This window comes from Eretmochelys imbricata, chromosome 6 (genome assembly GCF_965152235.1).
Source record: "Eretmochelys imbricata isolate rEreImb1 chromosome 6, rEreImb1.hap1, whole genome shotgun sequence".
NCBI lineage: Eukaryota > Metazoa > Chordata > Testudines > Cheloniidae > Eretmochelys > Eretmochelys imbricata.
Window position 1 is genome coordinate 38,089,237 of NC_135577.1, and position 14,102 is coordinate 38,103,338.

The following is a 14,102-nucleotide window of genomic DNA, read 5'->3' on the forward strand; positions in this document are numbered from 1 at the left end:
TTTAAACAAGAATCTACAGAAGCTTTTAAACCAGAATCATGTAACAATTTACTCCGTCCTTGAAATAGTCCAAGCGTGGCCAAACTTACTGACCCTCTGTGCCGAATATGACAATCTTCAGAAATTGGAGAGCCAGGGCACGCCTGCTGGGGTTCGAGGCTTCTGCCCCAGGGGAGGCACCTGTGGGGCTTGGGGCTTCAGCCCTGCTCCTGCTAAAGCCCCGAGACCCTCCCTCCCCTCTTGGCAGAAGCCCCTACCCTATCACCCTGCTGCAAGCAGAGGTCCTGAGCTCCTCCCACCCCCAGTCTAGTAGGTGGAGAATGGTGGTAGGGAGGTGTGGGGTAGTTTGGCCACCCATGAAATAGTCTTTCAGTACTTTTTTACCAGTAATATTTCACAGTAAATAGAATTAAGTACTGTTTTTTACTTTAGGCCTTATTTGCCTGAACAGTGTCCAGTTGACTTCAGTGTGTTTTAAAGGTGTATCCACACAGAACTTATTGCAGGGCTGGGGCATTAAAGATTTCTGGTGCCCTTCCAATGGTAATGAACATGTAAAAGTACAAGAGCCTGTAACTATCAGGCAGTTCTATGAATTCAGGGTCAGTATTCTAGTAGATTTCAAACCTGCTCCATAGACTCCTGTCCCTTGGAGGATTCTTTTTCCAAATCACAGAATTATTCCATTTAAAGGTGAAATTTTAAATAGCAAAAACCTTCTAAAATTATAGAATGGAAATAATTAGCCTACTTTAGCTTTCGGTATTTTTGGAAATTGCAAGGTAAGATGTAGGATGCCACACTTGGAACATCGATTCTGCAGCTCCGGATGAATAAAGTGACTCCCTCTTTAATGTGAAAAACAACTAAACATACACGTGCCAAATTCCTGCTGCTTTTTCTTCCAAATTCTCTGGTCGTTTATTAGTTCGGTGGTCCTTTGTCCTTACAAACAAACTATAGAATTTCACCTTGTCAGAGAAATCTCACTTTGTAAGAGAAAAAGTACTTTTCTTTAATTGTATTCCAACTCTGTATATTTGGAACCTCACCAAATTAAATGATCATATTTACCAGTATGTTACTGTCAGCCTAAGATCTCTTTACTTAGGTGCTTTGTGGTTTCATTATAAGAGTTCCTGGGAAGTTCAGAACAAATTTCTATTCATGGTTAAACCAAGTAAATGTGTTCTCTAACAAGCAGAAGTTGAATCCTCAGGCAGATTAGAGAGAACCTAAACTATTGTCTTCCTCACAGGTGTTTCTAACATGCAAAGACTCAAAAAGTTAAATTATTATAATTTCAATACAATAGACCTTCTCCTAAATATATTTTACCTGTCTGAGTCTCCTGTTGCAGCCCAAATTGATCTGATTAAGTATCTGTTAGTCAGTCTACCTCCAAAAAATTTTTTTTTCTTCTCTCTCTCCTGAGCATTCAACTGTGATGACTGCTTTCACAGCAACTTCCAGCACTTGAAACAGTTTTACATCTAAAATTCCTTACAGCTACAAAGAATAGCATGAAGAGCAAATTTTCCAAATTAACCCACCTACCTGTAATGTGGGGTAATAGCATTAGGTCCAAAAATCAGAATTTGTTTTAAAAAGAAACAGTGGTAGGGAGATATAATCTTAATGGAAATGTCTCTTATTTTTTATTTCCGGGTTTGTTTTTTTTAAACAAGGCTTTTGCATTTAAACATTATCCTGTAGTATTGTGAGTCAGAGAGCATTGTGAATGAGAGCCACAAAGTGAAGCTGACTAGAAATGGATCATAAAAGTGAAACTGCTAACCTGTTCTCATTGTGCAAATGCAATAAAATGCAAAAAGTTAACCAAACCACCTCAGCTGATGACAAAAAAAATGACATTTTAAAAATTCTCTCCATTTTAACTGTGTAAAATGTTGCAGAGGCTCAGGAGTTTACTTACGTTATATTATCAACACATCTTAAGCTGTGTTTGAAGTTTATCCTCTTGTACTCTTGATAGGCAGCATATCAAAGATGTCAACTTTTTGGTTGTATGAAACTCTTTGTCTAGCCTCCTTCTTACATAAAAAGAAGAGCAAATACACTTAAATGTAGATGGATCAATCTTTTAAAAAGAATTAATTTAGTGTGGTGGACTCTAGATTCAAGTTTATTTTAATATAAAGTTGAATTAAGTACACAAAAATATGGAGTTCACTTCTGTTGACGTGTATAGTGAGTATGCGTCTGCACTGTGAAATGAACATATGTCATACTCTGTAAAATTTTAAAACTTTACTTTGACAAGTAAATTGTCAAAATACTCTGTATTTAGACATCTAAATTAAAGTGCCCTGATTTTTTCAGAGGTGCTCAGAACGGACAGTTCCCATTGGTTTAGTATTGATATAATCCTGAAACAGGCTATTTGATAGCAGCCCCTTGTGGCTGCATGGAGCCCCATTGGCTTCAAGGGGGTCTGTGCAAGTGTAGGGCATCTACCTGCATAGTTGTGACTACCTCTACCTGTGGCAGGATTGTGACCATAGGTGCCCAAACTTCGTTGTCCAGTATGCAAATATTGGTGGGAATGAGTAGAAAGACATGGCAGTAACTAATTCTCCAAAGTTGGCCTTCCTTAAAGTTAGTGTGACCAGGTGTGAAAGATCATCCACATCATTCTTGTTCAAAATCTGTCACTGTTGGTAAACATTTTCAAAATAAAATAATAACCACCATTTTTTTTTTGGCAGAACCTACCCAAAAAAAAATCAATTTTGTTGGCTCCCCCTGCTTGCTCTGCAGTCACAATTAGTGAGCAAACACTGCTTCCAGAGCTCTGCCAAGATCGTTATTGGTGCTTGTGCAAAACCCAGGGAGTAAAAATAACCATATTAATTTTGACTTCATTAGATGCATAGGGGACCACGGCTGACAAGTGGAAAGTGGAATCAGCAGAGATATTTTATTTCAAAAACTCCTAAGAGAGGATTGCAAATAATGGAAGTGGGTTTTTAGGGATGTAAAATTACAATGAACCCTTGTTGATTCTCACTAATGGTCAAGATGTGAATTGGGAAGTGTATCAGTATGGGGATAAATGCAAATAATTATACCTTGGTAGCTAGCCAGGAGCACTGTATCATGCGCTAACCCTGCCAAACACAGCTGTAGGATCTAGCTTGTTTCTTAAATTGCAGTTGTTTGACTTTGCAAATTTAATAATGTTCTTGTAATTAAAGGAGGGGCTTTTTGTGTGTAATTCCCTAGTTTTTTTAAAAGGCAAACCTGAAACAACAGAAATTCCATCCAGTGCCATCATCTTAATGCCATGGTTCTTCAGTGGGCTTGGAACCTTTAAACCCACAGATCTCTGTCATTTAAGCTACCGGAGTAATTGGTAGCAATAGTAGCTTGTCATCTTTTTTGTGGACCCAGCACTAGAGGGGGCAGAGGAATAGTGGATCAGGGATCTTGGGGTCCATTCCAGGCCCTGGAGGCGAATGTGATCTAGCGAGCAGAGACTCTTTTCTACCTGTTTTCTCCAAACAGGACCCTTTCTGTCCCCTACCTGCTCCCTATCCTGTCTCTTCTCTAACCCTGGTATCTGGCCCCAGTCCCATTGTCCTCATACAGACAGTCGTTGTCTTCATTCCACAATCTCCATGCCCAGCAAGATCTAGTTTCACCCCTCCTAACTCCCCATCACAGTCCCAGTCTCCTTGCACAGTCATTCCATTTCCCCCAGCTTTTCATTCTTAGTCTCCTTGCCCAGCCAGTCCAAATTTCTCTGCCACTCCCCAGTTCCTCATTCGGTCTGTCTCTCTCTCCTACCCTGGCCTCCAGTCACGCCCCAACTCCCCCTCCACATTTCCAGTCTTCACTAGATCCCAGGCACAATCTCCCTCCCCAGGCTCTTCATCTAATCTCAGTGCCCGCCTGCTTCTTTGTCCCTGTCCCTGTCCCCAGCCAGTCCTGGTTCTCCCCTCTACCCTGTTTCGTAGTCAGGCCTCCCCCTCTCACCCCCCCGCCCTCCCAGCCAGCTAACTGGTTCCTACTCTTTATCCCACTCATTTCCAGTTTCTGTCCTACCCCCAAGCTTCCTGTCCCACTCTGTTCCCCTGTTCCTGCCCCACCCTGCAGATCTGGCTCTCGCCCCCCTGCCAGGAGAGGAGCCAATGACAGCAAAGGAGAGACAGGCCCCCTGCTTTCAGTTCAGGTGCTCAGACCCTGACCTGGCATGGCCCGCAACAGACCAGAGCGGGAATGTCAGGGAAAGTCTTGCTCATCTGCTAAAAATCTAAGAAGTCTCTACTGAGCATGTGCAAACTGCATTTTTTCAGAGATTTGTAACTTGGTCAAATTTGGGCAGATTTTCACTGGGATGGCAAAGGGCATGTGCTTAACACAAAGGCCACCCCTTGCCAAATTTCAAGTCCCTGCTTTAAAGCATGGGGGTGCTAGAGCTTCTCCGAAGAAGTTTGGGGGGATATTTTTAACATGGGCAAAACACTGTATTTTTCCTTAGCCCTATTGTCAGCAATGGCTGACAGGTTTCGGCTGAAATTTTCCAGAACAATTCATCCTGACAAGACACCCACCATCGAAAATTTCAGCCCAGATAGTTAGTCTGAAAAAGTTATAAGCAATGGAAACCAGGTTCTTAGAATGGGAAGTGCTAGGCAACCTTAACAATAGGCAGTGCTACCAGCCCCCCGTACTATGTTAAAATATTGATAGGCCAACTCTGTCCTGATCCCTTTCCGTGGAAAGCTAAATCTGTGGGAATGAACATTTTAGTCACTAAAATTTTATTAGAAATAAAGGGAATTCTTGGCAGGGTAAGTTATTTTGTCACATCAGCAGGAAATTAAAGGGTATCAGATTTACCGATAAGGCTATGCCTCAGAGCCAAGGCAATGCAGGTTACAGTAGCATGCAGACTCTTCTTGTCTTGGCGATTATTTTTTAGTTATCCCATTTTGTTCCTTTTTCCTCCGATAGTACAGTTTGTTAACCTGACACAAGCAGTAGTACCTTGTAGATAGACATCTCAGCTACAGCAGATCACGAAACAGGATACATCTATAGAACCCCAGCCACTAGAGCAAGGTTGTTTGCTGCCTCATCAAGAGTATCTCTACACTGCAATAAAACCCCTGCAGTGTAGACATTTGAGCTGGAGCTCAGGCTCTGAGACCCCTTGAGTGGGATGGGTCCCAGAGCTCAAGCTCCAGTCCAAGCCCGAACAACTACACTGCAATTTTATAGCCCCACAGCCCAAGCCCAACGAGCCTGAGCCAGTTGACCCAGACCACCTGCTGTTGTGCTGTGGGTCTTTTATCACAGTGTAGACATACCCCAAGTGTCTTGGGCAGAGCCAAGCGAGACCACGAGCCTTTCACCCACCCTTTCTTTCTGAGCTTCCAGTTTAGTCCATTGCTCACTTTGGTGTAGAGCAGTGGTTCCTAAATTTTAGCACCCTGCAAACCCCTTTCACAAAAATATCAAATCTTGCAAACCCCCTCCTAAAAATGAATATTTCCAGGGATTTTCTCCCTTACCTAAGCATAAATGATAGAAGCAGTGATCTTGGAAATAATTTTGGTTTTTTATGACACAGTTATTACACACCATTTATTATTACATTATTATTTATCATTACATTATTAATTTTATTACATTATGAAAACGGCAACACTCTTCCAAGATTTCACTTTTGTAGCTCATATCACTTCGATTAAGCCTTCTACATGTTTCATCAGGGAGTAACAGATGTGAAACAGCATGAAGGTTTTTAAGAAGCCAACTCAATTAAAGAGTTCCTCCCACAAGCATTCAGGTCTTGAGCAGTCCAGGCAAACAGTGTACGACGACAACAAAGCTTAAACTTGTTCTGCCAGGAAGTCACGTTCCCGGGGCTCGGGCTGCCAGTCCCAGCACCCAGGGTCCTTAGGGACGGCTCTGTCCGCCATTACAGAATTTTTTTCTGAGACCCCCCTGATATATTTCGCAAGCCCCCAATGGGAACCACTGGTGTAGAGTACATTCAACCCAAAGTGAACAGAGAGGGCCTCTTTTTGTTTCAGCAGGGATAGAAGACATGCAGCACAGGGCCATTTGAGAGAGCTGCTTTGTTGGGTTTTTGTTTTGATCCATAAGACACAGAACCAGTTAATCCAGTTCTCTCCCTTCCTTACTGCTGATGATGGCAGTTTCACCGAATGCCTTGTTGCTGTGGCTGAAATGATAGACAATCTCCCTGGTTTCATTGCTGCATGCATGACCTTTCCGCCTGAAAACTTGGAGCTTCACTGTCATCAGGGCCACTGGAGCTGGAACAAACTTGCAAGAGCCTGTCAATTTCATGGAGTGGCCTGGCTTGTGAGATATTTCTAACTGTCCCAGGTTGGGTGAGACAAGATCACGGGATCTTGCCTCTGCACAACTGATGGTTGAGGCCTGTCTGGCCTTTATGTGGGTATGCAGTGGGAGGAAGGAGCAAGGAGCCATCTCTTTGTGTGGCCCCTTTAAGGATCAGTCATTTCTGCAGGCCCTAAGTTCAAGGAAATGCAGGGATTGTGTCCTCCCTGTTCCTCCAAAGGTGCATGGTATTCCAAATGGGCATAGAGGAGGTGGAACTATGGCTATAACGTGAGGCTGTATCCTACAAAGGGCTTTCATAGTGAGCGTGCTTCACCTGTGACCAGGGAATTCAGGTAAGCAGAATGCTTTCCAGTACATCCTCTAGGACAGTGCTACCTCCACATTTCTTTTCTCTCTAGGCTGTGCCTAACTGGCACAATCTAGCCTTGTAAGATATAGTTGGAACAACTGGTTCTATGGTAGAAGGCTGCAGGTTGAAACTCTATGCTTTCATGCTTTGAGAGTATGTGTATGTCAAGTTACAGTGCAGCCTGCATCTTGACACTGAAATTGAAAGAACTTTGCTTAATAGATGTGTATTTGTGTTGCATGAGATTCAGGGAGCCCTTCCCCGGTACTGTGGAGCACAAGAATGCATCAGAGAGAGCTGTAGCAGCTCACATCTCCTAGTTTTGTGGAATGTAAGAGCAAAACCATAGAACATAAGGACATAATTTCGCAAGAGCCAGTATATGTATTGAACAGTAAAACAAATGTAGGTGATTTGTCTTTGTTCTGCTGCAGCTTGTATGTTAGCATCCTCTGACATTGGCGATTTGTCTTGGTTCCTTTAAATTCCTAAGTGGATTATAATTTTTCTCGTGGTATTAGTTGACAGCAGTCATTTTTCATGGCTTTACTGCATTCCTCAGATATTTAGAATTTTTTAAGGGAAGGAGTTCAGTAAAAGGCAGCCATCTCTAGGGCATGGAGTGTAATGCAGACTCTGCAGATGAAATAGCTCAGGAATGTAGTCTGTAAACTTTGATGTAGTTGCTATGCTTAAAAAAAACACAGGATTTGACCCACTGTGGTTTACAGTATTTAAAGTATATAATAATGTATATGTCAAATGTAAATCCTTTAAATACTGTGGCATGGGCAAATTCCTCAGTACTAATGTACTTCAATAACTCTGGAATACGCAGCCTGAAATAATAGTGAAGTTTGCTTACAATGAAGATGTTCTTGATCTTTTCAAACACTAATAGGCTCAGAAGATATAGCCATGTAACTTAACCTCATCGCTTTCATATATACACACTTTTCATGGAGACCGCCCATATAACAAATTTGTCTTGTGCCTAATATTGTGGTGTCATTTATGAGCCTGTAGAAATATGCCTTATCTAATTAGATTAGTAATGATTCTATTTCATGTAGGAATTACAGCAACATAAGCGGAAAATAATCACACATGCAATGTCAAAATAAACATTTACGTCCTAAGAATATTCTCAGGTGACGTCATACCATCTGTGCCACTATATCCTGTCAGAATTTTTGCTACAGCAGCATCTGGTACTTTGGCAAGATCTGCAGGCAACTAGAGTAACTTTACAGCTGTCTTTAACTTTGCTTTTATATTTAAGCAGCATAAAGGCTCTGTGATCTGCTCTGTAGTCCTATATACATAACGTCTCTTTGATTTAAGTTTGGATTCTGAGGCCTCTACTACATTATTTTCCAGACCGTAAAAATGTATAATGTCCGAAGAAATGTTTTACCAGATTATTTTGCAAGACAATAATGTTGGGATTCCTTCCAAGACCTCTTGCACTTGGCTTATCCAGAATACCTCATCCAGTTCTGAGAGAACACTTTATCCCATTCTCAGGATCCCAAACAACTCAATTTGACTCCTGCTCATCACTCAAGTTACTTTATTAGGCATGTGCCAGCTCTATGACCACGTGGACGAGGCCACCCAGGTGCAGGGTTTTAAGTACTGGGTGATACCAGTTCCAGTTCAAGCATGCTAGACAGTTTATGTACATTTTTCCTTGCCACTAACATCTCTACTTGTTGGATCTAATTGGGTTGGACGTTGTGCAGATCATGTAAGGACCAATAACTTTGGAGATTGTGTAAGGACCGATTGCTTATTTCCTCCCTTTATCTGCATTTCAAGTTAATCAGTTCAGCGCATTCCCACTTATCTCAACTAGCCCTGGAAACACTGTCTCCGGCACACAGCCTGTCAAATCATTGTTTAGAGTTGAACCTTGCACTCAAATGTCCGGCAAGATCTGTGCCTACAGTTACGTGCCCCAAATTCTCATATGTTATCTTCCTACAGTGTGAATTTATCTTGAATTATAGTCACCACCTAAAATGCAGTGTTCTTGCTTGCTTGTTTTCCCTGATCACCAGACATTTAAAAGGTAAACCAAGAACAGCAGTGGTTCCCAACAATATCATATATTAATTTTTGTATGTGCTTGGCGCTCCAAGATAATACAATGATGTGTAACTGTATGTAGATCACATGTAAGTGAAGTAGTATGTGTGTATTTTGTGTGTAAAGCAAGCATGTTTCATCTGCAGTTATTCAATTATCAAGTAAAATGGCAAATCTAGCGACTCTGAAGATATTGTTATGATAATCCCTCATTGTAACTGAATAGTACGATAATTACTGTAATTCTTGTGTAAATGATTGGTATGCGACTTAAACCTGCTCATGGTAAGGCCTTACTGATAAACTTTCATTCATGCATTCATTCATTCATGCACTCAGTCCCTTCCATTCACTTGTTTATTTTTCTGACCTATGTGCTTTGCTCTTTAGAGTAGAAACACCCTATTTTGACTACACTCCCCCTTTGGGGCTTGTTGCATCTATAAGCAAAGATTGGGAAAGTTTTCCACGTGCACACCGAGGAAATAGGGAGGGGGCTATTTTGAAAGAGTGCTCCAAGGAAAATCTGTGTAACTGATGTTCACATCTTACAAATTGAGCTTAGGTTTATTAAAGCCTGAAGTGTTAAGCTCTTCCACCCCCCACCTCCACTAAATAAAATACACCAGGAAGAGACTGGAATGTATCCAATTATATTTGTTCATTATAACAGATAAGTGTATTCTAAATTCAGATTTCGCTGCTCTGGATGATTTTACTAGTTTTACTTGTTTACTTGTCCAAGTACAGTTGGTAAAACTCTAGTCAGTCTACTTTCTTTTCCTTGGTTTTGCACATTTGTTCGGGAAAGTTGTATTCAATTATTATTATTTATTTTTATCGCAAGCCCTAGATATGGACCAGGACCCCATTGTGCTAGGTGCTGTACAAACACAGAACAAAAAGACAGTTCCCACTCCAAAGAGCTTACCGTCAAAGTGTAAGACAAGTGACAAGAGATGGAAACAGGGTAATACAAAGAAACTGTGAGATAATATGGGTTAGCTTGGTAGGCCAGCTAAATGGTTTGATTGGATGTTCAGTTTATTGAGGTATGAAACTGTTATTTTAATCTGTTTTGTGTGCAGATGTATTGTGAACAAAATAGCCAGGCAAATGTCCACTCTGTGTTTTCAACATTATTTTATGCTTACCTGTTAGAAATTGCCACCTTGTAGCCAGTAGCTATCCAATATTGCGAAGTTTTCAGCTGTTCAGTGACTGCACATTGGTTCCCCTTTAACTGAGTTAGCAAAATGTTGTTTGTGATCTATGTGGTTAAAAAACAACCATGCTCCTTTCATCTTTTCATCTGGTCTTATGAGGTGCGGAGCACTCTTCTGGGAAGGACTTAGCATCATACGGTATCAGGTCCTCTTCTTTTTCACTTCAGATTTTACAATGTGCTATAGTCTCAGACAAATATGCAGGGTGTAAACAGTATGAGTAAAATCCTGGCCCCGTTGAAGTCAATATGGGGTTTAACGATAGACTTCATTGGAGCCAGGATTTCACTCTGAGAAGGGAGAGGAATTGTTTAGGGTGGTACCGGTGGTGGCTATAACTAGTTGTAGTGGAATGAAACTAGAAAGGGGGAAATTTAGGTTGAACATCAGGTAACACATTCTGGCAGCGAAACTGTGAAACTAGCTCCCAAGGTGAGTGGTAGAAGCTTGGGTCATTTGAAAGTGGATTCAACAAAGCATTGGGGAAAATACCAAAGGGAAAAATCCTACACTGGCAGGGAGATGGACTAGCTGACCTATTAGTTCCTTTTTTTTACTGTAATTCTAGGAATTAAAGACAAATCTACTCCCTCTCCTTTAGGCAACTGACAGCACACTTTTTTTTAAAGACAGAAATGTTTGTAATGTAACGATTTAAGGGAGCTCTTGCACTAGCAGAAACGAAAGATCTCTATACATAAGACATTAAACTGCATGGTGCAGACACCACCACTCTTTCTAATGACCTTGAACTTACTGGTTTCAGAGTAGCAGCCGTGTTAGTCTGTATTCGCAAAAAGAAAAGGAGTACTTGTGGCATCTTAGAGACTAACAAATTTATTTGAGCATAAGCTTTCGTGATCTACAGCTTACTTCATCGGATGCATCCGATGAAGTGAGCTGTAGCTCACGAAAGCTTACGCTCAAATAAATTTCTTGATCTTACTGTGCTCAGGATGGGCTGATCAACACTTTGCTGGCTGTTCTGGTCTTTTAGGTAAACACCTACCTGCAGTTAACCATGCTTAGCAGGTTTACAGTTGGGGAACTGGTTTTATGATATTGACTCTTGTTCACTAGGGACTGTGCCAAGACCACCTAAGTAACTTCATGGAAATCATGTTGCAAATAAACCGTGGTCCCAAAGGTAGACGAGGGCAGGTTTTTCTAATCCACCAAAGCACCCTAATCTTAGCATGAACACACAGACATACTGTTCATCTTAAATAAACCTTTGTTCTTCTTGTACAATAGTGATTTTTCTTTTTCTTTTTTTCTTACAGTACAATAAACACCTCTTTGTGCACATTGGACATGCCAACCATTCTTACAGTGACCCGTTGCTTGAATCAGTGGACATTCGTCAGATTTATGACAAATTCCCTGAAAAGAAAGGTGGTTTAAAGGAACTGTTTGGAAAGGGCCCCCAAAATGCCTTCTTCCTAGTAAAGTTCTGGGTGAGTAAGACATACCATGGAAGTTAATTTCGACTGTGTGTTCACATTATGTGCTTCCCTACTCTTTCTAAATGTTCACGTACACAGGAATTTATTTTGTCACCACTTAATAACGTGAAGCTGAGTCTCCATCGTTTGTGTATATCCTTCATGTGGGACACTAGCACAAAGCCACTTCTATTGATGTTTCCCACAACATGTCTGTGTTCCTAGAAAACAACTGTAGTAATTGTAGTGCCTGCCAGCACTTTGTTATACACGATCCTTTGCCAGTGACAAACAGGTAATAAGTTTCATTGTTTATAAATGGTGAACTGCCATCTAGTGGTTTGATTGAAGAGCAATATAAGCAACTTAAACTGAGACTTCTGTGTATTTTTGAGTGTTTTGTATGTTGGACTCTGCTGAAGGCAGGTAATATAGTTTTTAGCCTTGAGATGAGCCAATGTTTTCACAACACACTTATATTTAAAATTAGTATTAAAAAATTATCTAAGAGTTTGTGATATTTCCAGTGCTGTTGTATAATGGTTTTGGTTGCTTTAATTTCTGCTTCATTGTTGAAGCAGACCTGCCTTCAATTTCTCTAAGTACATTTGGGACAGTGACATGGAATTCTGTTTGCAGAGGAATTATACCTGTCCAAAGCAGCTGTGAGGAGGGGCTGAAGGAGGATTAGAATGAAGGAAAGATTAAAAACTAGATATCAGAAATGTTGAAAAATACCCAAAATATTGGTGTCACTTTATCCATGTACATCGCTGTACATATACGGTTGGATTTCACTGGACAGTTCAATCGATCACACACTCTATGAGACACACACATAAATGGCAGTAATCCTCCAAGCTTCTCTAAAAGATTTAACACCAGACCATTATAATGATATCTCATTTTAGCAAGACACCATTTGTTTTACAGTATCTACTGTAGAACATTTACTAATACCTAGAATCGTAAGTGTAGGGCTGAATCATAGAATATCAGGGTTGGAAGGGACCTCAGGAGGTCATCTAGTCCAACCCCCTGCTCAAAGCAGGACCGATCCCCAACTAAATCATCCCAGCCAGGGCTTTGTCAAGCCTGACCTTAAAAACCTCAAAGGAAGGAGATTCCACCACTTCCCTACGTAATGCATTCCAGTGCTTCACCACCCTCCTAGTGAAAAAGTTTTTCCTAATATCCAACCTAAGAACGGGACCTCAAGAGGGCATCTATTGCAGGCCCCTGCCCTGAGACAGGACCAGATATATCTAGACCAGCCCTGTCCAACCTGTTCTTTAAAACCTCCAGTGATGGGGGCTCCACAACCTCCATGGTAACCTATTGCAGTACTTAATTACCCTATATGAAAAAGTTCTTCCTACTATCTATCCTAAATCTTCAGGGCTGTAGATTAAGCCAATTACTTCTACTTCAGATCACAGTCCTCTTTGTAAAATCCTTTCACATATTTGAAGGCTTCTTTTCTCACTCTTCTTTTCTCAAGACTAAACATTATGAACTATTATAAGGGTGAAAAATCCTAAAAAATAATTGTCAAAATGAATTCTAAAAATGCATGTTGTGATGCAAAACATTTGGTTCGGTTTGTTTGTATGTGTTCCACTTCCCTGATAATTTGTCAAATTTAGTAATTCACAATGGGACTCCCAGTCATACATTAGTGCCTATTAGTGAGGTTCCACCGGAGCATAATGTGTTGCCTTTCAATGCTACTACTACTGTGTTGAAAAGTATAAGTAAAGAAGATTGCTCCCCGTTTTTTCTTAGCAGTTAAAAAAAGGTGCAAAAATCTGAAATCCTCATATCAAGATTTGCATATTCCAGGAAATAAAACGGTTGCTTTAGCTTTATATAATTTATGTTGAAGCTTTTGCTACCAGGAGGACCGGGGGTTTGGGGCGGGGAGAGGTGTTCTGCTCTAGCATTCTCTTGATAGTGACATAAACAAAATCATGTTTTAAGCCAGGAAAATACTCCCTGAAAGTATAAACTTGGCATACATTAATTGTTGTGATCATTTGTGGTGGGCTTAGCACCAAAAGCATGTTAAGCATGTGCAGACAAGAGCCCTGCCACTAAGAGCTTACAGTCCTATAAAAATTGTATTGCCATGGTTATATTGTGGTTTGCATATGTAAATAAATATACTGTGAGGTCATCAAGTGGGTCTATCATGAGATCTGAACGTGTAAAGTTTGTCCATGAACAAAGGTGGCTTGTGTGGTCTGTCAGACTGAGCATTAGGCCCTCGTTGACCTGTTAGACATTTCCTGCTGCCTCACAAGTGCATGTTGCTCTAAGAATTAAAATGTAATGTTTTAAAAATAAGGTTTTCTACCACTAAAGTTGTGGAAGCATTTGGAAAATCATCCGGTAGTAAGTTTCAGAAATTCTGTATCGAACTATTACACTCACAACAGGGTCTGAAAAGCTAGTGTGGTGTTTAATGTCAGTTTTTAAGAACATGTCCATAGATATAAATTAGGGCTGCTTGGTTTTCATTAATGTTCCCGCTTAAAGCAGAGCCTGAGCTTCAAAATGAACTTGCTAAGAACTTAATTGAATGTAAGTAAAGTAAAGGGAAGCGAAACGTGCATGAAATAATGTCTC

General features: G+C 40.7%; 1 protein-coding gene across 1 annotated transcript in view; it reads left to right on the top strand.

Annotated features, from left to right (window-relative positions):
• Window positions 1-14,102, top strand: part of TEAD1 (TEA domain transcription factor 1) — a 44,250-nt gene that overhangs the window by 11,398 nt on the left and 18,750 nt on the right. The window contains exon 5 of the mRNA XM_077820107.1: window positions 11,313-11,486. Coding sequence (XP_077676233.1) covers window positions 11,313-11,486 — 174 coding nt within the window. The remainder of the gene's footprint in view (window positions 1-11,312; window positions 11,487-14,102) is intronic.